The sequence below is a fragment of the Salvelinus sp. IW2-2015 genome, linkage group LG20 (genome assembly GCF_002910315.2).
Source record: "Salvelinus sp. IW2-2015 linkage group LG20, ASM291031v2, whole genome shotgun sequence".
NCBI lineage: Eukaryota > Metazoa > Chordata > Actinopteri > Salmoniformes > Salmonidae > Salvelinus > Salvelinus sp. IW2-2015.
In genome coordinates this window covers 36679108-36703593 of record NC_036860.1, presented here as the reverse complement: position 1 = coordinate 36703593, position 24486 = coordinate 36679108, and the positions used below count along the sequence as shown (strand labels likewise).

Sequence of the window (24486 nt, the reverse complement as noted above, 5' to 3'; positions counted from 1 at the left end):
AAAGAAAAAAACAACCGTTCTTTTGTACCATCATCTTTGAAATGCAAGATAAAGGCCATAATGTATTTTTCCAACCCAGGTGCAATTTAGATTTTGGCCACTAGATGGCAGCAGTGTATKTGCAAAGTTTTAGACTGATCCAATAAACCGTTTGCATTTCTGTTCAAAATGTTGTATCAAGACTGCCCAAATGTGCCTAATTTGTTTATTAACAACTTTTCATGTTCAAAATTGTGCACACTCCTCAAACAATAGCATGGTATTCTTTCACTGTAATAGCTACTGTAAATTGGACAGTGCAGTTAGATTAACAAGAATTTAAGCTTTCTGCCAATATCAGATATGTCTATGTCCTGGGAAATGTTCTTGTTACTTACAACCTCATGCTCACCTTAGCTCAACCGATGAACTGCATTTTTGGTTAAGGGCTTATAAGTAATCATTTCACGGTAAGGTTGTATTYGGCGCATGTGACAAATAAAATTGGATTTGATTTGACTCAAGGCTGTAATCSCTGCCAAAGGTGCTTCAACAAAGTATTGAGTAAAGGAWCTATATATATTTTTATAATAAATTTGCTAACATTTCTAAAAAACAGTTTTTGCTTTGTCATTATGGGSTATTGTGTGTAGATTGATGAAGGGAAAAAACGATTTAATCAATTTTAGAATAAGGCTATAACGTAAARRAAATWGGAAAAAGTCAAGGGGTCTGAATAGTTTCTGAATGMACTGTATATATTATAKTTTATATTATGTGATGGGATGTATARACATTATGGACAGTATGAGGATAGAATAAATAGTATATCTGAAGAATATGTGGATAGAATAGTATATGTACAGAAATTGTTGAATAGGATGGCCTAGACTAGAATACAGTATATGCATATAAAATGGGWAAAACASWATGTAAACATTATTAAAGTGACCAGTGTTCCATGTCTATGTAMATAGGGCAGCAGCCTCTAAGGTGCAGGGATTAGTAACCGGGTGGTAGCCGGCTMGTGACAGTGACTCAGTTCAGGGCAGGGTACTGGGTGGAGGCCTGCYAGTGATGGCTATTTAATAGTCTGATGGCCTTGCGATCGAAGCAGTTTTTCGGTCACAGCTTTGATGCACTTGTAATGACCTCGCCTTCTGGATGAWAGCGGGGTGAACAGGCCGTGGCTCGGGTGGCTGAAGTCCTTGACGATCTTCTTGGCCTTCCTGTGATGCTTTGGGCTGTCCGCACCACCCTCTGGAGAGCCCTGCGTTTGCGGACGGTGCAGTTGCCATACCATACTCCCTCTGCTGTCTCCTGAAGTCCACGATCAGCTCCTTCGTTTTATTGACATTGAGGGAGAGGTTATTTTCCTGGCACCACTCCGCCAGGGYCTTCACCTCCTCCCTTTAGGTTGTCTTGTTGTTGTTGGTAATCAGGCCTACCACTGTTGTGTCATCTGCAAAATTGATGATTGCGTTAGAGGCTTGTGTGGCCACGCGGTCATGGGGGAACAGGGAGTACAGGAGAGAGCTGAGCATGCACCCTTGTGGGGCCCCTGTGTTGAAGATCAGCGTAGTGGAGGTGTTGTTGCCTACCTTCACCATCTGGGGGCTGCCCGTCAGAAAGTCCAGGACCCAGTTGCACAGGGTGGYGGTTCAGACCCAAGCCCCCGAGCTTAATGATGAGCTTGGAGGATACAATGGTGTTGAAGGCTGAGCTGTAGTTAATGTACAGCATTCTTACATAGGTATTCCTCTTGTCCAGATGGGATAGGGCAGTGTGCAATGTGATGGCGATTGCATCGTCTGTGGACCTGTTGGGGCGGTATGCAAACTGAAGTGGGTCTAGGGTGACAACTCAATCATAAAGTTTGCAGATGACACAACAGTAGTGGGCTTGATCACCAACAACGACGAGATAGCCTACAGGGAGGAGGTGAGGGCAGTCGGAGTGTGGTGTCAGGAAAACAACCTCTCACTCAATGTCAACAAAACAAAGGAGATGATCGTGGACTTCAGGAAACAGCAGAGGCAGCACCCCCCTATCCACATCGACGGGACAGCAGTGGAAAAGGTGAAAAGTTTTAAGTTCCTCGACGTACACATTACAGACAAACTTAAATGGTCCACCCACACAGACAGCGTGGTGAAGAAGGTGCAACAGCRCCTCTTCAACCTCAGCAGGCTGAAGAAATTTGGCTTGTCACCCAAAACTCTCACACATTTTTACAGATGCACAATTGAGAGCATCCTGTCAGCATCCTGCTGTATCACCGCCTGGTACACCAACTGCACGGTCCAAAACGGCAAGGCTCTCCAGAGGGGGGTGAAGTCTGCACAACGCATCACAGGGGGCAAACTATCTACCCTCCAGGACACCTACAGCACCCGATGTCACAGGAAGGCCAAAAAAGATCATCAAGGACAACAACCACCCGAGCCACTGCCTGTACACCCCCACTACCATCCAGAAGGAGAGGTCAGTACAGGTGCATCAAAGCTGGGAACGAGAGACTGAACAACAGCTTCTCTCTCAAGGCCATCAGACTGTTAAACAGCCATCAYTAACACAGAGAGGCTGCTACCTACATACAGACTTGAATCATTGGCCACTTTAATAAATGGATCACTAGTCACTTTAAATAATGCCACTTTAATAATGTTTTACATGTCTTACATTACTCATCTCATATGTATATACTGTATTTTATACCATCTATTGCATCTTGCCTATGCCGCTCGGTCATCGCTCATCCATATAATTATATGATATATTCTTATTCCATCCCTTTAGATTCGTGTGTATTAGGTAGTTGCTGTGGAATTGTTAGATTACTTGTTAGATATTACTGCACTGTCAGAACTAGAAACACAASTATTTCGCTACACTCGCATTAACATCTGCTAACCATGTGTATGTGACCAATACAATTTGATTTGAGCTGTTCTTCCACAAATTAACTTTTAACAAGGCACACCTGTTAATTGAAATGCATTCCAGGTAACTACCTCATGAAGCTGGTTGAGAGAATGCCAAGAGTGTGCAAAACTTTCATCAAGGCAAAGGGTGGCTACTTTGAAGAATCTGAATATTAAATATATTTTGATTTGTTTAACACTTTTTTGGTTACTACATGATTCCATACGTGTTATTTCATAGTTTGATGTCTTCACTATGTAGAAAATAGTCAAAATAAAGGAAAACCCTGGAATGARTTGGTGTGTCCAAACTTTTGACTGGTACTGTACCTTTAACCTACATCAACTCAAGCTTTTGTGTGTATTTTCTACAACTACAAGGGAACTCCCAGGAGGCACATAAAATACAAGCCTCCTTTTGACTGGATGAGCCAGAGCTCTGCCCTACAATATGGCCATAGTGAAAACAGCCTTGAGGGAGGAGGCTTTATGACTGGCTGCTTTTCCCGAGGGTAGTGTGCTCGCACCGTGACATGTGGGTAGCTTCATAGCCACCAGGTGCCATTCATGAGGTTGATGTACACAGAACAGGTCTGCACTGGGAAACTGCCACATCACAGTCATAGTCAAAGGGACGGACGGCTGTACTCCACACCAGAAACTGAACACTAGCCAATCAGGACAGAGCTAGAGGCTAGAGCCCAGACAAAGGAAGTGGGTTGACCCCTGAATGAGACCTAGTGGTGTCTTTAATACCTGCTGGGACAGACGTTATGATGAGAGAGTGGAGCTGAGAAGTGGCTATGTTCCATGCAATCTAATATACTGCAGACAAACATAAAGCCTCTATGGTTTAAAAAGYGGCTGCCTTTAAAAAGTAACAAATCCATGTGAAAACAGCGATGTGKCATCGATATAAGTCAGAAACAGTTATTCTGGTGTCAAACTTGACTACCAAGTCTAAATAGGATAATTTTGGTCATAAAGTCTCGTCTAAAACGGAGTTTGGAACATCTTTGCATCACAGCAGGTAAATCATGAAGTTGGGTTTTGATTTGACTATGTCCATTTAATCAAATTKTATTTGTCACATGCGCCAAATACAACAGGTGTAGACCTTAATGTGAAATGCTCACAAGCCCTTAACCAAAAATGCAGTTCAAGAAATAGAGTTAAGAAAATATCTACTAAAGTAAAAAATTAAATAAAAAGTAACAATAAAATAACGAGGCCATAATACAGGGGGTACTGGTACCGAGTCAATGTGCAGTGGTACAGTCGAGGTAGTTTGCACATGTAGGTAGGGGTAAAGTGACTATGCATAGATAATAAACAGCAAGTAGCAGCAGTGTAAAATCAAAGGGGGGCCAATGTAAATAGTTCRGGTGGCCATTTGATTAACTGTTCAGCAGTCTTATGGCTTGGGGGTAGAAGCTGTTGAGAAGCCTTTCGGACCTAGACATGGCGCTCCGGTACCGCTTTCCGTGCGGTAGCAGAGAGAACAGTCTATGACTTGGGTGACTGGAGTCTCKGACAATTTTTTGGCCTTCATCTGACACCGCCTAGTATATAGGTCCTGGATGGCAGGAAGCTTGGCCCCAGTGATGTACTGGGCCGTATGCACTACCCTCTGTAGCGCCTTACTTTTCGAGAATCTGGTGATCCATGACAAATCTTTTCAGTCTCAGTCTCGTGCCATCTTCATGACTGTCTTGGTGTGTTTGGACTATGATAGTTTGTTGGTGATGTGGACACCAAGGAACTTGAAACTCTCGACCCGCTCCACTACAGCCCTGTTGATGTGAATAGGGGCGTGTTCAGCCCTCCTTTTCCTGTAGTCCACGATCAGCTCCTTTGTCTTGCTCACATTGAAGGAGAGGTTGGTGTCCTGGCACCACCTTGCCGGGTCTCTGACCTCCTCCCTATAGGCTGTCTCATCGTTGTCGGTGATCAGGCCTACCACTGTTGTGTCGTCAGCAAACTTAATGATGGTGTTGGAGTTGTGCTTGGCCACGCAGTCGTGGGTGAACAGGGAGTACAGGAGGGGACTAAGCACGCACCCCTGAGGGGCCCCCAATAGCATAGACAGTGAGACAGACCTGCCCAGCAGCTCCAACTTTCTTTACATAAGACAACACGTCGCACCAAACACCTTAGTTAGATGTAAAATTGCGCAACAAAAACATCTTCGGCAAAAACATCTAATATTAATTACAGATTTCATGAGTTATCTTAGATTCATTCTGGGGATTTTGAGGAAGTGAAATAGGCTTCCGCACCTACAGTGTCTCATGGGGGACAAACGTCCTTAACCAAATGTGGAATCGGTCAGGAAACACACTTCCAAAACTAAAATATATATTTTCTAATGAGCAACAGAAAAACATGTGTGCCAATAGGCTTGTTCAGTGGCTCTTTAACACGCACACACACACACACGCAAACACACTTTTTCTCCTACATACACACACTAACTCTCATTCTTTCCTTCTTTGTTTCCTTCACTCTCTTCCTCTTTCTCTCTGATTCTCACACACACATACACAAAATCATCCATCCACACATACAGTTGAAGTCGGAAGTTTACATACACTTAGGTTGGAGTCATTAAAACTATTTTTTCAACCACTGCACAAATTTATTTTTAACAAACTATAGTTTTGGCAAGTCAGTTAGTATATCTACTTTGTGCATGACACAAGTAATTTTTTCAACAATTGTTTTCAGATTATTTCACCTTTAACTCACTGTATCACAATTCCAGTGGGTCAGAAATTTACACACACTAAGTTGACTGTGCCTTTAAACAGCTTGGAAAATTCCAGAAAATGATGTCATGGCTTTAGAAGCTTCTGATAGGCTAATTGACATAATTTGAGTCAATTGGAGGTGTACCTGTGGATGTATTTCAAGGCCTACCTTCAAACTCAGTGCTTCTTTGCTGGACATCATGGGAAAATCAAAGGAAATCAGCCAAGACCTCAGAAAATTGTAGACCTCCACAAGTCTGGTTCATCCTTGGGAGCAATTTCCAAACGCCTGAAGGTACCACGTTCGTCTGTACAAGCAATAGACATCATGGGACCACGCAGCCATCATACCGGCTCAGGAAGGAGACGCGTTCTGTCTCCTAGAGATGAACGTAGTTGGTGCGAAAAGTGCAAATTAATCCCTGAACAACAGAAAAGGACCTTGTGAAGATGCTGGAGGAAACAGGTACAAAGTATCTATATCCACAGTAAAACGAGTCCAATATCGACATAACCTGAAAGGCCGCTCAGAAAGGAAGAGCCACTGCTCAAAACCGCCATAAAAAAGCCAGACTACGGTTTGCAACTGTACATGGGTAAAAATATCGTACTTTTCGGAGAAAAGTGATGAAACAAAAATAGAACTGTTTGGCCATAATGACCATTGTTATGTTTGGATGACCATCGTTATGTTTGGAGGAAAAAGGCGGAGGCAGAAGAACACCATCCCAACCCTGAAGCACGGGGGTGGCAGCATCATGTTGTGGGGGTGCTTTGCTGCAGGAGGGACTGGTGCACTTCCAAAATAGATGGCATCATGAGGAAAGAAAATTATGTGGCTTCAATATATCCACATCTCAAGACATCAGTCAGGAAGTTAAAGCTTGGTGGCAATTGGGTCTTCCAAATGAACAATGACCCCAAGCATACTTCCAAGTTATGGCAAAATGGCTTAAGAACAAAAAGTCAAGGTATTGGAGTGGCCATCACAAACCCTGACCTAATCCTATAGAAATTTGTGGGCAGAACTGAAAAAGCATGTGCGAGCAAGGAGGCCTACAAACCTGACTCAGTTACACCAGCTCTGTCGGAGGAATGGGCCAAAATTCACCCAACTTATTGTGGGAAGCTTGTGGAAGGCTACCCAAACGTTTGACCCAAGTTAAACAATTTAAAGGCAATGCTACCAAATACTAATTGAGTGTGTGTAAACTTCTGACCCACTAGGAATGTGATGAAAGAAATAAAAGCTGAAATAAATTATTCTCTCTACTATTATTCTGACATTTCACATTCTTAAAATAAAGTGGTGATCCTAACTGATCTATGACAGGGAATTCTTGCTTGGATTAAATGTCAGGAATTGTGAAAAAACTGGTTTAAATGTATTTGGCTAAGGTATATGTAAACTTCCAACTTCAACTGTATGCTATCATTGCCCTCTTTATTTTAGTCTGACACAAACATGCTGCTTCCATGGAAACTGTGTGTTTGCAGAGTGAATCCAGTCAATCYGATTTGATGTGCTGCTGGCTTACACTAAAAGCCCACTAGTGTCTATGAAAAAAGCCGGGAGAGGCCGTGTGTGTGTGTGGTGTGGGTGTGGTGTGGTGTGGTGTGGGGTGGTGTGTGTGTGTGTATTAGGGAGCTTTGTAGCCAGGGATATTACCGAGGATGCTCTAGTCTAGAGAGTTCCAGGAGGGGACAGTATGCTGATCTCTCTCGCCCCTCTCTTTCGTGGTTTCTTTTTCCKTCTTCATTTCTCTCATAGTTGCACACAAAACTAAATGGACTAAGGGCTATCCCTTGATCCCGCCATGTGGGTTAATTAAGTCAGGGCTATATACTGTGTTTATGACCCACAGTTTATGTGCCCTCATACTCACAATTGGAAACAACAACTGGWGGAATAAAGTTAACCCTGGTCAACCTGGTGCAACACGATGAACATCTGATGTTATCGCAAGCAAAGGAGCAAATGGCAGCAATCACGTTGAGGCAGAATCTACTCTCGGTTGTAACCGCACACACACACACACACAAACACACTGAGGCCCTGCAGTAGATGCTAGGCAGTGTGGCATTAGTAGGATTTCCAGCCGTGAAAATATGGAGTATATCTACCACTGGCCTGCAGCTTCATACACATGAAGTAAAGCTTCATACACATGACATAGCTTCCCTATTCACAGTTGTAGTTCAGATTTTTTTGTCCTTGCAGAAAAAGCCTACCTTGGAGATGAGCTCGTCATGGTTGGCCAGGTGTGCTCGACAGTGGATGCAGCTGTAGGTGCGGTGGCAGTTGGGCAGATAGGCCTGGAAGGTCTTGGAGCGCGTCATGATGATAGTTGCCTGGGAGACGGTGGCAGTTGCAGGGGCAACGGCGTTGCTGTTACTGGGTGGGGTGGGGGGGCGGTGCAAGAAAGGGCTTCCAGCCCAGGACGGTTCGCAGGGGAAGCACCGCAACACACAGGTGAGGGCCGTGGTGGGGCGTGGGGCGGGAGGCACACACCTGGGACACACACATAAACACTTTAATATGGATCCATGACGACGGATCATGTTTGTCGTGAAGGCGCAAAAATAGTTTGTGTATGTTGAGTCTACCAAATATGAATATTTAATGTTGAATTCACAATTTTTGTCACTTAGCATACGCTCTTATCCAGAGCAATTAGGGTTAAGTGCCTTGCTCAAGGGCACAGACAGATTTTTCACCTAGTCGGGATTGAAACCACGGGCATTTCGGTTACAAACATAACGCTCTTAACCACTAGTCTACCTGCCTCACACGCATGCATTAACGTATGTACCCGTCTGCGCACACAGACACGACACAGACATACACACACGTTAGAAACCCCTACTACTTTAAGATATAGTCTCAAAGGAATTTGATTGAAACTCCCATGGAGCAGGAATGGAGCAGGAAAATCCCCCCAGGCAAAATTGCTGGATCATTAACTCAATCTTTCCAACAAGTCTTATATGAGGTTCTCTCTCTCTCTCATATACATCAAAGCGTGGTGGAAGGCGTTTATGTGAWTCATGACACAATTCAATATAATGCTCTCTATCGTATCATGGTACAACTATGATAGACTCTATGGCAGCAACACACACAACACAGACAATACAACGCACACACACACAGGGTCAGTGGGCCAGAATTGGACTATCAGAAGTCTGGAACCCTGCCAACCGCGTGGGCTCCCCTAGAAATACACTACTTACTGACTCAATGTAGCCACACACACACATCTGCCTTTTCGTGAAATGTCAACAATTTTTTAAGTGTCAAATGTTTTCACCATTAAAAATCATGTTTTCCATAACCCCTAACCCTAAAACCTAACCCTTAAGCTTAACATAGCATTTTAACAAATTCAGGACCTGCAAAAAGTCAACTTTTCAAAAAAGGTTTTGTTTTCCTACCTTATCAGGACATTAAGGTGAAATGTTAGGACATTGAGGTCCTGATCGTGTAGGAAAACAAGTGTACACACACACAAAGAGTTTGAGGGAAGGAAAGGTGTGTAGGACAGGATGTGTACGGCAGTAGAGAGTGAGCTAGTAAATGCTACTGGCCTCAGTGGCCTGCTACTGAGCCAGCACCAAAATGGTAAACATTGATGTACTTTATCATGGTTTTTACGATACCAGTACTGCAATATTTTTTGCATGGCAAAAATGAAAACATGAAGCAGACCCAACTCTTTGGTCCTTTAAAAACATATACGTAAAATATTGTGAGCTATAGCTTGGAAAATAAATAAAATATGACTCTGGATGCAACATTAGGGCTGTTTTCCTAAAGAAATTAAATCCGCTATGTGTTTAGTTTCCTTGCCACGATACTAACGAGTATCGTGATACTGGTATCGTCCTGTCTCTAGTTTTTATGTACACAGTCTCATAACCTAGTTTTTCTTAAATTCTTTTAAATCTTTCGCTGGTGTTGCACTTTTTCATAGCTCTGGAATGATATCCAGCTGTATGATGTTGGCAGTGTAAGTGCCTTTGAATTCTTCAACAGGCCTAATTAAAACATAACAGGCTGCACAAAAGACTATGCTAACATTTCCTAAAACAGGATATGGCAAGCTATGAAGGCACAATTACATTGCCCAATTACGTTCACTATTCTGTCATGTGACACTGAATGCTCTGAATTTAGGCTACGCTCTCTGTCAGCTGTCATGATGTCACGCCCTGACCATAGAGAGCCTTTTCTATTCTCTATTTTGGTTAGGTCGGGGTGTGACTAGGGGGGGTGTTCCTATCTAGGTGTTTTGTTTTCTATGTTGGCCTATTATGGTTCCCAATCAGAGGTAGCTGTTTATCGTTGTCTCTGATTGGGGATCAGATTTAGGCAGCCTTTTCCCGCTGGGTTTTTGTGGGATCTTGTTTTTGGTTAGTTGCCTGTGAGCATGCCATTAGCTTCACGTTTCGTTTGTGCTTTATTGTTTTTTTGTGCCGGTTCACTAAATAAATATGTTGAACCCATACYACGCTGCACTTTGGTCCGACAATCCTTACAACGACGTTCGTGACACATGAACTGACAAACATTTATGAAAAGTGCCATCCTTATATGGAGTGTACAGTGGCCAATATACCAAGCATCCAAAACTGTCGGTGAAGCGAAAAGAACATGATAATGAAGCAGAAACAAACTCGTGTAAGGTTCCAGATTTGTACAATTTTGGGGATGACTTTGGCCACATAAACAATGGCCGTGCCCATATATTGTCCTATGAGTTCCCTCTACAGGGGCCTATACTGTTAACACACTAGCCATACACAAGGCTGCCAGAATGCGCACTCCTGTATCCCCACTCAGCAGTTCACGCTAGGTAAGCGGCTCATGCCATGTAAGCTTGCTGTAAAGCCTGCTGACTAAGGACCCAGGGGCCTGGCACAATATGGAGGGGCTACCCACCACCCCCTGAGAGAAGAATGGAAGTGCTGAGAGCTCTCTCTCTCTCTCTGGGCAAGGCGTGTGGACAAGGTGTGTGTGCGCACGCGTGTGCATGTACCATTCCAAATGGCCAAYCAAACAGACCAGCACAATCTCAAATTATTAGAGGCACTAGCTGGATCAGTCGAGCCTTTTCAAATTACAGACATCCCCTCTTGATGCAATAAAGCTTGGGATGACAAATTATAATTTACTTTGTGGTTAGCTGGGCTGTATAAGCCATTCATTGTCAGATTTGTCTATGGGCAACAGCTGCAGCACCTCACGCAGCCTGCAGGTGTGTGTATGTGTGTGTGCCCACCAGTGACACAATGGGCAGGCATCACTAACTATTCTCTACCCTACCACATGCAAATGACATACTCCATCTTGGGCAAATCCAATGAAAACAAAAAGCAAGCCTCTACACGATACATTAAACAGAGCCTTAATAACAACTCTGCCTTCACCCCAGCACAAAGGTTAAAAATAAAGGCAAATATCAATATACAAAAGCAAAAGATTAAACACAGAAACAACAGCCAGCTCATAAAGATAAGAGATGACGAGCTATCATGGTGGGGTCATTTCAAATAGACCTAAAAGCCGACTCGGCAACTATTTAAATAGATCTTAAAGCCATGAAATGACTGCCTGGCTACCAATGAGCCACAGTCAATCAACCATGCCATGTAGAGAAAGATAGTCAGCTTCCTTTGAACTTCATGTGGCTCAAATTAGTGTCTCGGCCCATCAAAGGAAATTGGAGAGTTCTATCGAAGTATCTGGATTAATCTACTATAGGCCTAGGAGTCACATTTCAATTAGCTTCCATAGCAACTGTGCATAACCACAGTGGGAAAAGTGTCACCCTCGAAACATGCATCTGCATCTCAATTAACCTGGTATGAACTAGTGTTATGTTAGATAAGACYCTCAGATAGTGTCCTTGTGTTGTCCTTTTCGATATTGGAAGAGAGGAGTCTGAAATTATTTTCAGGGAGTGAGACTGTTGAAGCAGCATCATTTATTGGCGATATAGCGTTCACCACCAGGGCTTGTGCAGGAGCTCACTGGAGCTGAGTACCGGCACCTCAAAGGTTCTACTGCTTGAGCTCCTGTTCCTCTTATAGAATATTACCTCAAAGTATTGTGGATTTCCTGCACCTAAATATAAACAGTACCGGCACCCAAAATGAGTACCGGCTCCTATTTCTGTCCGAGTCAAGCCCTTTCACCGCTTTTTGGTCTATGTTGTCATTAGCTAACTGACAACGAGTTCAGTTAAGAATACATCTATTAGTGTTTGTGAAGTTTTGTTCAGCCAACTAGCTGGAACAACACAGGCATCTGTGTCATGGGGATGGAGATGAGGCTGGCATGAGTGATGGGCATGAGACAGAGAAAACACAGGGGTCAGAGATACTGGAAGAATGAAAGTGGAAGAGAGAGAGAGAGAGAGAGACGGAGAGAAAGGGAGAATCTAAAAAAGGGCAGGCAAAATGAGGACAGAGATGGAAAGAGAAATGGCAGCAAGAGCAGGAGGAAGAGAAAGAGAATAACAGAAGGAAAAGAGAGAGAATGAAATAAAGACAATGAAAGACAGCAGTAGCATGAGAAAGAGATACACATTATAAAAAATTATAAATAAAGGAGAGTGGGAGAACCAGGTCAGTGGCAGCAGTAGTACTGGTGTGTGTGAGTGTGACAGTATACGTCGATATGACCAGACTAGGATAGGCTGCTAGTACATTTGTATTTATTAAGATGCCCATTAGCTACTGCCAAGCTAAGCTAACTTCTTCAGGTCCAAGCAGGATTAAAACAATTACATCACAACAAAATGTAACAACAGCCTGCATAAATAAAACAATACATCGTATAATATATTATTACAAATGTACAATATAAAATGAACAACACTACAATACAACAATATTACAATGTTACAATATGTAGGCCAGGGACATCACAAGATTTCACAAATAGCTCAGTAATAACTCAGCACCACTTTGCTAACTAGCTACAGTGACGTGCGGTGAGGTCAGTGGCTGGGTAAGCACKGGTTATTATCAAAGCCAGATTTACTCACAAATAAACCTTGATGAAGCCCAAGTTCACCATACAACAGATATCTCCAACATCCAGAATGACATACGCTATTAACCTAAATTAACAAACAATTTTCACCAAATGTAAATACCAATGTAGCCAAGAGAAACASGCGATAGCCTCCGATGACAGCATATTTCATATCATCCGACAARATGACACACTGCTCAACTCAGCCTTAGAACGATGTAGCATCCACACTAAAATACCAAAATATGGACACATTTCATCCGAATAATTCCAATATGAACTCCATAGCCTTTAAAAATTGATTTTAGGGGGGCCTCTCGAGTGGTGCAGCGGTCTAAGGCATTGCGTCGCAGTGGTAGAGGCATTACTACAGACCCGGGTTCGATCCCAGGCTGTGTTGCAGCCGGCCGCGACCGTGAGACCCATGAGGCGGTGCACAATCGGCGAACAATTGGCCCAGCGTCGTCCGGGTTAGGGAGGGTTTGGCCGGCCGGGATGTCCTTGTCCCATCACGTGCTAGCGACTCTTTGTGGCAGRCCGGGCGCATGCAARCTGACTCGTGTCGCCAGTTGTACGGTGTTTCCTCCGACACATTGGTGCTTCTGGGTTAAGCAAGCAGTGTGTCAAGAAGCAGTGKGGCTTGGCACGGTCGTGTTTCGGAGGATGCATGGCTCTCGACCTTTGCCTCTCCTGAGTCCGTACGGGAGTTGCAGCGATGGGACAAGACTAACTAAATTGGAGAGAAAAAGAGGGGTAAAAAATKTGATGATTTACAATTCTTCCGATTTGAGGTGCGCACAAAACACACAATAATATTATGTGAAATATTATTAAACATCTGGTAAGTGCAAAAAAGGAAACACCAACAAAGTGTCTTAATAAGGCGTTGGGCCAGAACAGCGTCAATGCACTTTTGCATAGATTCTACAAGTGTCTGGAACTCTACTGGAGGGATGCGACACCGTTCATCCACAAGAAATTCCATCATTTGGTGTTTTGTTGATAGTGGTGGAAAACACTGTTTCAGGCACAGCTCCAGAATCTTCCATACGTGTTCAATTGGGTTGAGATCTGGTGACTGAGACAGATATACACATCCTTTAAACCCCCATGCTCCAAGGAGACCCCTCGTTCAAAGGCACGGAGATCTTGTCTTCTAGCAAAGGTAGCCCAAATAATGGGCAACTGGGCATTTTTATACATGACCCTGAGCATGATGGGATGTTWATTGCTGAACTTAAAAACCACACCTGTGTGGAAGCACCTGCTATMAACATACAGTGTAACCCTTATTTAAAGTTTCAAGTTTTAAAATGTCACATGCACAAGTATAATCAACCAGACAAAAACACAGATAATGCATTTTAGAAAACCAGGTACTAAGAGAAGTGCTTTTCAGTTTTGTTTTGGTGAAGAAATTCTTGAGTTTACGAGCAATTATAAATATTTGGGTATTTTTATTGATGAACACATGACTTTTCTATGCGGCACATCTGCCCTGGCCGACTCAGCAAGTAGAGCTCTTGGGGGAGTTATAGGAGAAACAAAACCACTCAAAGATATTGGTTATTCTACTTATTCCAAACTGCATCAGACGTGTGTCCTGTTCTGGACTATTCAGCAGGAGTGTGGGGTGCTAAGAAGTATCTCAAAAACAAACATGTCCATAACAGAGCAGTACGCTACTTTTTAGGTGTCCACAGGTTTGCACCTATACTGGCAATAACTGGGGACATGCGCTGGGAACCCTGTAAGGTGAGATGGAAGGTGTGTATGGTGAGACCTTGGAATAGACTGTTGAATATGCCAACTGCCAGAATAGCTAGTAAAGTWTTTCAATGGGATCTATCCAAAGGGGGAGCCTGGGCAACTGAAATGTCTGACCTTTTTCAACAGTCTGACTGTGAACAGCTGCATAACARCTGCTACCGTCTCTTATGACCCAAAATAATTCGGTCAGAGGGGATGGCTGCCGTTTTACSGGCTCCTAACCAACTGTGCTATTTTGTGTGTTTTTTCGCATTGTTTGGAACTCATTTTGTACATAATGTTGCTGCTACCGTCTCTTATGACCGAAAAGAGCTTCTGGACATCAGAACAGCGATTACTCACCTCGAACTCGACAAAGATTTTTTTCTTGAATGAGTCCGACACAAAGGATATACTGCTTCCCGGAGACCAGGTCCAAATCCCCGTCATTCACATGAGAAAAGACCGGAGGCGGAGGTCTGGGTGCCTTGTGAGAATTCGTCGGCGAATGAGKAAATCACCACTACCCTCTGTATAATTGGCTAACGTGCAAACAAACTGGATCAACGATTAAGACTATCCTACCAACGGGACATTAAAAACTGTGCTTCTACACCTGCATTGCTTGCTGTTTGGGGTTTTAGGCTGGGTTTCTGTACAGCACTTTGTGACATCAGCTGATGTAAGAATGGCTTTATAAATAMATTTGATTGATTGAATTGATTAATATCTTATGTTTTACAGAGACTTGGCTGAACGATGACACAAATAATATAGAGATGGCAGGCTTCTCCGTGTTTCGGCAGGACAGAGCAGCTACGTCTGGTAAGACGAGAAATGGGTGTCTATTTGTCAATAACTGCCGGTGCGCAATGTCTAATATTAAAGAAGTTTCGACGTATTGCTCACCTGAGGTAGAATACCTCATGATGAACTGTAGACCACACTATCTACAAAGATATATTATATTATACTATATTATTCGTAGCCATCTATTTAACACCACAAACCGATGCTGCCACTAAAACAGCACTCAACGAGCTGTATAATTATATTTTTTATATTATTTAACTAGGCAAGTCAGTTAAGTACAAATTCTTATTTACAATGACTACCTACCGGGGAACAGTGGGTTAATTGCCTTGTTCAGGGGCAGAACAACAGATTTTTACCTTGTCTGCTCGGGAATTCAATCCAGCAACCTTTCGGTTACTGGCTCAACGCTCTAACCACAAGGCTACCTGCCRCATTGTATAAGGCCATAAGCAATCAACAAAATGCTCACCCGGAGTGGCCGGGGTCTTTAATGCAGGCAAACTTAAATCCGGTTTACCTAATTATTACCAGCATGTCACATGTGCAACGAGAGGGGAAAAAAACTCTAGACCACCTTTACTCCACACACGGAGACGCATACAAAGCTCTCCCTCGCCCTCCATTTTKCAAATCTGACCATAATTCTATCCTCCTGATTCCTGCTTTCAAGCAAAAACTAAAGCAGGAAGTACCAGTGACTCGCTCAATGCGGAAGTGGTCAGATGACGCGGATGCTATGCTACAGAACTGTGATGCGGATGCTACGCTACAGAACTGTTTTGCTAGCACAGACTGGAATATGTTCCGGGATTCATCCAATGGCAATAAGGAGTATAACGCCTCAGTAACCGGCTTCATCAATAAGTGCATCTAGACGTCGTCCCCACAGTGACCGTATGTACATTTCCCAATCAGAAGCCATGGATCACAAGCAACATCTACACCAAGCTAAAGGCTAGAGCTGCCGCTTTCTAGAAGCGGGACACTAATCCGGGCGCTTATAAGAAATCCTGCTATGCCCTCAGATGAACTATCAAACAGGAAAAGCGGCAGCTCTAAGATTGAATCCTACGACAACCAGCTCTGACTCTCGTTGGATGTGGCAGGGCTTGAAAACTATCACAGACTACAAACGGAAACCCAACTGCGAGCTGCCCAGTGACGCGAGCCTACCAGACGAGCTAAATGCCTTTTATGCTCGCTTTGAGGCAAGCAACACTGAAGCATGCATGAGAGCACCAGCTGTTCCAGTCGACTGTGTGATCATGCTCTCCGTAGCCGATGTGAACAAGACCTTTAAACAGGTCAACATACACAAAGCTGCGAGGTCAGACGGATTTCCAGGACGTGTACTCAAAGCATGCGTGGACCAACTGGCRGGTGTTTTCACTGACATTTTCAACCTCTCCCTGTAATACCTACATGTTTCAAGCACGAAGGTAACCTGCCTAAATTAATACAGCCTCGCAGCACTCACGTCGGTAGCCATGAAGTGCTTTGAAAGGCTGGTCATKGCTCACATCAACACCATCATAMCGGAAACCCTAGACTCACTCCAATTCACATACCKCCCAAACAGATCCACGGATGATGCAATCTCAATCACATTTCCCACTGCCCTTTCCCACCTGGACAAAAGGAACACCTATGTGAGAATGCTGTTCATTGACTACAGCTCAGCATTCAACACCATAGTGCCCACAAAGCTTCCTGACGGGCCGCCCCCAGGTGGTAAGGGTAAGAAAACAACACATATGCCACGCTGATCCTCAACACGGGGGCCCCTCAAGGGTGCGTGCTTAGACTCCTCCTGTACTCCCTCTTCACTCACGATTGCATGGCCAAGCACGACTCCAACACCATCATTATGTTTGCTGACGACACAACAGTGGTAGGCCTGATCACCGACAACAATGAGACAGCCTACAGGGAGGAGGTCAGAGACCTTGCAGTGTGGTGCCAGGACAACAACACCTTTTGCTCCTCAAGAGACTGAAAAGATTTGGCATGGGTCCCMAGATCCTCAAAAAGTTATACAGCTGCACCATCTAGAGCATCCTGACCGGTTGCATCACCGCCTGGTATGGCAACTGCTTGGCATCCGACCATAAGCCGCTACAGTGGGTAGTGCGTACGGCCCAGTACATCTCTGGGGCCAAGCTTCCTGACATCCAGGACCTATATACTAGGCKGTGTCAGACAATTAATCAAATGGCCACCCGGACTACTTACATTGACACCACCCCCGTTTGTTTTTACACTGATGYTAMTCGCTGTTTATTATCAATGCAYAGTCACTTTACCTCTACCTACATGTACAAATTACCTCGACTAACCTGTACCCCCACACATTGACTCGGTACCGGTACCTCCTGTATATAGCCTCGTTATGGTTATTTTATTATGATACTTTGTATTTTCTACTTCAGTTTATTTAGTAAATATTTTCTTAATTCTATTTCTTGAACTGCATTGCTTTGATTTGAAATTAAAGGAGACATAGATATTATTAAAAAACAACAGTTGATGCAATATGAAAAAAATTATAAATCATAATCCCAAACTGAGAACCTTTTAAGGATGAATTCGTGTGGGAGAGATATATTATGTATAACCTACCTAAAAGCAAGAGATCACTATGTGCATAGTTAAGATCAGGGATATTGTCTCTGCGTATTGAAACAGGTAAGATCAGGGATATTGACTCTGAGTATTGAAACAGGTCGGTATTGTGGTGAAATGGAAGAGGAAAGACTATGTAACTATTGTGACCTCGAAGAAATAGAGAATGAAACTCATTTTATCCTCTATTGCCCTTTCTACCATGATATACGCTTGCTCTTATTCCAGAAAGCACACCAGATATACTCTGGGATTGTGTTGCTGAGCGATGAGGAGAAACTGAAATGTTTTTTTGTCCATTGTGTATTTCAGTTTGCAGAATATTTAGATAAAGCCTGGAATAAGAAAAAGGGCAACCTAAAAATATTTAGCTCTAAGTGGTAAATGGCACGTGTGTACATACAGTTGAAGGCGGAAGTTTACATACACCTAGGTTGAGGTCATTAAAACTCGCTTTTCAACCACTCCACAAATTTCTTGTTAACAAACATAGTTTTGGCAAGTCGTTTAGGACATCTACTTTGTGCACGACACAAGTAATTTCCAACAATTGTTTACAGACAGATTATTTCACTGTATCACAATTCCAGTGGGTCTAGAAGTTTACATACACTAAGTTGACTGTGCCTTTAAACAGCTTGGAAATTCCAGAAAATTGTGATGGCTTTAGAAGCTTCTGATAGGCTAATTGACATAATTGAGTCAATTGGAGTGTTACCTGTGGATGTATTTCAAGGCCTACCTTCAAACTCAGTGCTTCTTTGCTTGACATCATGGGAAAATCAAAAGAAATCAGCCAAGACCTCAGAAAAAAACATTGTAGACCTCCACAAGTCTGGTTCATCCTTGGGAGCAATTTCCAAATGCCTGAAGGTACCACATTCATCTGTACAAACAATATACGCAAGTAAAAACACCATGGGACCACGCAGCCTTCTGTCTCCTAGAGATGAACGTACTTTGGCGCGAAAAGTGCTAATTAATCCCGAACAACAGCAAAGGACCTTGTGAAGATGCTGGAGGAAACAGGTACAAAAGTACTATATCCACAGTAAAACGAGTCCAATATCGACATAACCTGAAAGGCCGCTCAGCAAGGAAGAAGCCACTGCTCCAAAACCGCCATAAAAAAGCCAGACTACAGTTTCCAACTGTACATGGTACAAATATCGTACTTTTCGGAGAAAATTCCTCTGGTCTGATGAAACAAAAATAACTGTTTGGCCATAATGACCATTGTATGTTTGGATGACCATCGTTATGTTTGTAGGAAAAAGGGGAGGCTAGCAAGCAGAAGAACACCATCCCAACCCTGAAGCACAGGGGTGGCAGCATCATGTTGTGGGGTGCTTTGCTGCAGGAGGGACTGGTGCACTCACAAAATAGATGGCATCATGAGGAAAGAAAATTATGTGGCTTCAATATATCCACATCTCAAGACATCAGTCAGGAAGTTAAAGCTTGGTTGCAAATGGGTCTTCCAAATGGACAATGACCCCAAGCATAATTCCAAAGTTGTGGCAAAATGGCTTAAGGACAACAAAGTCAAGGTATTGGAGTGGCCATCACAAAACCCTGACCCAATCCTATAGAATTTTTGTGGCAGAACTGAAAAAGCTGTGCGAGCAAGGAGGCCTACAAACATGACTCAGTTACACCAGCTCTGTCAGGAGGAATGGGCCAAAATTCACCCAACTTAGTGTGGAAGCTTGTGTGAAGGCTACACAAAACATTTGACCCAAGTTAAACTATTTTAAAGGCAATGCTACCAAATATAATTGGGTGTATGTAAAATTCTGACCCACTGGGAATGTGATGAAAGAAATAAACTGAAATAATCATTCTCTCTACTATTATTCTGACATTTCACATTCTTAAAATAAAGTGGTGATCTAACTGACCTAAGACAGGAGTTTAAATGTATTTGGCTAAGGTGTGATGTAAACTTCCAACTTCAACTGTATATATATATATATACACTGCTCAAAAAATAAAAGAACACTAAAATAAAACATCCTAGATCTGAATGAATTAAATATTCTTATTAAATACTAATCACACAAAAATTATCAATGGAATCAAATTTATCAACCCATTGGATCCATCTGAGCACACTCAAAATTAAAGTGGAAAACCACACTACAGGCTGATTCAACTTTGATGTAATGTCCTAAAACAAGTCAAAATGAGGCTCAGTAGTGTGTGTGCCTCCACGTGCCTGTATGACTCCCTACAACGCCTGGGCATGCTTCTGATGATGTGGCGGATGGTCTCCCTAGGATCTCCTCCTAGACCTGGACTAAAGCATCCGCCAACTCCTGGACAGTCTGTGGTGCGACGTGGCGTTGGTGGATGGAGCGGGACATGATGTCCCAGATGTGCTCAATTGGATTCAGGCTCTGGAACGGGCGGGCCAGTCCATAGCATCAATGCCTTCCTCTTGCAGGAACTGCTGACACACTCCAGCCACATGAGTCTAATTGTCTTGCATTCGGAGGAACCCAGGGCCAACCGCACCAGCATATGGTCTCACAAGGGGTCTGAGGATCTCATCTCGGTACTAATGGCAGTCAGGCTACCTCTGGCGAGCACATGGAGGGCTGTGCGGCCCCCCAAAGAAATGCCACCCCACACCATGACTGACCACCGCCAAACCGGTCATGCTGGAGATGTTGCAGGCAGCAGAACGTTCTCCACGGCGTCTCCAGACTCTGTCACGTCTGTCACATGTGCTCAGTGTTAACCTGCTTTCATCTGTGAAGAGCACAGGGCGCCAGTGGCGAATTTGCAACTTTGTGTTCTCTGGCAAATGCCAAACGTCCTGCACGGTGTTGGGCTGTAAGCACAACCCCCACTGTGGACGTCGGGCCTCATACCACCCTCATGGAGTCTGTTTCTGACCGTTGAGCAGACACATGCACATTTGTGGCCTGCTGGAGGTCATTTTGCAGGGCTCTGGCAGTGCTCCTCCTGCTCCTCCTTGCACAAAGGCGGAGGTAGCGGTCCTGCTGCTGGGTTGTTGCCCTCCTACGGCCTCCTCCACGTCTCCTGATGTACTGGCCTGTCTCCTGGTAGCGCCTCCATGCTCTGGACACTACGCTGACAGACACAGCAAACCTTCTTGCCACAGCTCGCATTGATGTGCCATCCTGGATGAGCTGCACTACCTGAGCCACTTGTGGGGTTGTAGACTCCGTCTCATGCTACCACTAGAGTGAAAGCACCGCCAGCATCAAAGTGATCAAAACATCAGCCAGGAAGCATAGGAACTGAAAGGTCTGTGTCACCACCTGCAGAACCACTCCTTTATTGGGGGTGTCTTGCTAATTGCTATAATTTCCACCTGTTGTCTATTCCATTTTCACAACAGCATGTGAAATTTATTGGCAATCAGTGGTTTGCTTCCTAAGTGGACAGTTTGATTTCACAGAAGTGTGATTGACTTGGAGTTACATTGTGTTGTTTAAGTGTTCCCTTTATTTTTTTGAGCAGTGTATATATATATGTATGAATGTATATTTTTTTACTGCTCTAGGGATATAGTTATTGTTTGGATAACTTTATTTACGATTATGTATTGATTTACTATGATGTTTTCACTCTTTATGCGATGTGCACTGCAGAGAACACCGGAAGAAGAATTATCACTAAATTATCACAGTGAATTATTGTAATGTTTGTTAATGTGTCAATTAATCCCATAAGGGATGGGTTGCCAACTGGTGATTTGACACGAAAATAAAATGTAATTCATTCATTCATTCAGTACAGTGAAATGGCGTTTTTGCAAACTCTAATCCCAACAATGCAGTAATCAATAACAATGTAATTCAAAAAATAACAAGGTAAAACAAACCAAAAAAACTAGAAATAAAAATAAGAACACGATAAAGTAAGAAAGCATACTATCTACAGGGTCAGTTCCAGTACCATATTTACAATGTGCAGGAATACTGGATCGATAGAGGTTCGTATGTACAGACTCCCGAGTGGCGCAGCGGTCTAAGGCACTGCATTTCTGTGCTAGAGGTGTCACTACAGACACCCTGGTTCGATWCCAGGCTGTATCACAACCGGCCTTGATTGGCAGAACTGAAAGGCCTCCCATAGGCCTCCCATAGGGTTTGGCCGGTGTAGGCCGCCATTGTAAATAAGAATTTGTTGTTAACTGACTTGCCTAGTTAAATAAAAATGTGTWGGRGTAAGGTGACTAGGCATCAGGATATATGATTAACAGAGTAGCATCAGCGTGTATGTGTTGGAGTGTCAGTGTGTGTAGGGCCCTGTGAGTGTGCATAGAGAAGACTAAAATACAAGGGTCAACTCAGATAGCTAACAAAATGGCTACACATACTATTTAGCAGCCTTATGGCATGAGGATAGAAGCTGTTCAGGAGCCTGTTGGTGTCTGTTTTGAAGCACCGGTACCGCTTGCCATGCGGAAGCAGAGAGAACAGTATGTGGTTGGAGTCTTTAATGATTTTCCGGGCCTTCCTTTTATGCAGTCTGATAAAGAGGTCCTGGATGGCAGGGAGCTCGGCCCCAGTGATACATTGGGCTGCCTGCACCACCCTCTGTAGCGCCACACACTGTTTCCTTTATTTTGGCAGTTACCTGTATATAATAAAAAGGTTCTGGGCTTCCCGAGTGGCACAGCGGTCTAAGGCACTGCATCACAGTGCTAGAGACGTTACTACAGACCCGGATTTGAGCCCAGGCTGTGTCCAAGCTGGCCGTGACTGGGAGACCCATGAGGCGGAGCACAAATGGCCCAGCGTTGCCCGGGTTAGGGGAAGGTTTGGCCGGTGGGATGTCCTTGTCCCATCACGCTCTAGCGACTTCTTGTGGTGGGCCGGGCGCTGAACGCTGACTTCGGTCGCCAGTTGTACARCGTTTCCTCTGACACATTGGTGTCGCTGGCTTCCTGATTAAGAAGCAGTGCAGCTTGGCAGGGTCGTGTTTCGGAGGACGCATGGCTCTTGACCTTCTCCTCTCCAGAGTCCGTACAGGAGTTGCAGCGATGGGACAAGACTGTAACTACCAATTGGATATCATGAAAAAGGGGTAAACATTTTTTTATAATAATTTAAAAAAAAGATTCAAACAAAATTTCCACATCAACAATTGAAATGACTGAAAAATGCTGTTCAAAACATCAAAAAGTGTCTCATGAAATTGTAGCTTGATAAATCAAATGCATTCAAAGGGTCGTTGTCTATTCWCATGATTAAACAGTAGCCTAACCTGCAAATTTCAAAGGAAAGTGCATTAAGGCCTACCTTTACTTGTAAATTAAGTCCATTCGTCTGGTGAACCTCTGCGTGACAGTGTTGTAGAAGTCTCAGCAGAATTTTATTCTGCATGCACACAGCAGTCCCCACAGTCATGAGGCATCCGCAAGTCCTCATTCGGTTTTATTTTCACACTGACACATAAAGTCACACACAAACAGTAGCTGGTAGCACAGTTCTTCTCCCACGCAGCACACAGGCAGCTCCATCCATTAGGGCATCCTGCTCTCTGACGGGCTGAATCCTCCCGTGCGTGTGCGTTCCCATGCAGCCACGCATGTAGAATGGTTGTAGTGTAGTGAGTTGTATCTATCTTGTAGAAGCCAAAGCTCTGGCCCGCATTAAGTGGCGGGAGAAGCTCCATTCCCAATACGTCCACAAAGCAAAAGTAAATGTCCAAGAGGTGTAAAACCCAGCTAAAAGGTATTAATTGGTAATGACGTTTCAGACAAGTGGACAGCACAGGAGGTTGGTGGCACCTTAATTGGGGAGAACAGGCTTGTGTTAATGACTGTAGCGGAATGAGTGGAATGGTATCAAATACATCAAACACCTGGTTTCAAGGTGTTTSATGCCATTCTGTTTGCTCTGTTTCGGCCATTATTATGGCTGGAATGGCGCCGCCTGTGGTGGACAGTCCAGTTCTCTTCGCCTGCACAACAGCTAGCAGTGAGGGAGATGGTGGTTGCCATGCCTGTCATGAATAAAGTCACATCTTGTATGCTTTTTGCTGCCTTTGCCTCGTCTTAACTTTCATTATAGTTGACTTCCACTCTTCGAACCCTCCAAAATGKCGCTTTACATTATTCCAACTTCGAAAATTGTTTGTACAGTATAGTAACGTTAGTGTCCTTTTGTCAGGTTGTTYTTGCTAGCTAGCTTTGTTAATTTCAAGAGATCTGAGAGCCAAATTATATAGACACRCACAAATGTGCACAGCTTACTCCAGGCAAAACCCACACAACATGTTTAGGCAATACGCATGCGCAAAATATGAACATCGGTTCAATGCAACAAATAAAGCTACKTCAAGCTAGGCAAGGCAGCAATGCCAATATAGTGACCCTGTCCATTAACAGTGACTGGAGTCATGAAATGCTGCACTCTAAGGATGTTAATGGCATTGAATGGATGGAAAGAAAGGCATGAATACCCTGGCGCCTATTCTGAGGTTGTGATGCACTTTTAGCAAATGTACAGTTGTGGCCAAAAGTTTTGAGAATGACACAAATATTAATTTTCACAGTCTGCTGCCTCAGTTTGTATGATGGCAATTTGCATATACTCCAGAATGTTATGACGAGTGATCAGAT

The 24486-nt window shown here is 43.7% G+C and overlaps 1 protein-coding gene across 1 annotated transcript in view; it reads right to left on the bottom strand.

Annotated features, from left to right (window-relative positions):
* The window catches only part of LOC111980486 (protein yippee-like 1), a 44343-nt gene that overhangs the window by 14265 nt on the left and 5592 nt on the right, over positions 1 to 24486 (bottom strand). Inside the window, exon 2 of the mRNA XM_024011225.3 lies at positions 7886 to 8165. Within this exon, the coding sequence (XP_023866993.1) occupies positions 7886 to 7993 (108 nt within the window). The 5' untranslated portion in view covers positions 7994 to 8165. The remainder of the gene's footprint in view (positions 1 to 7885; positions 8166 to 24486) is intronic.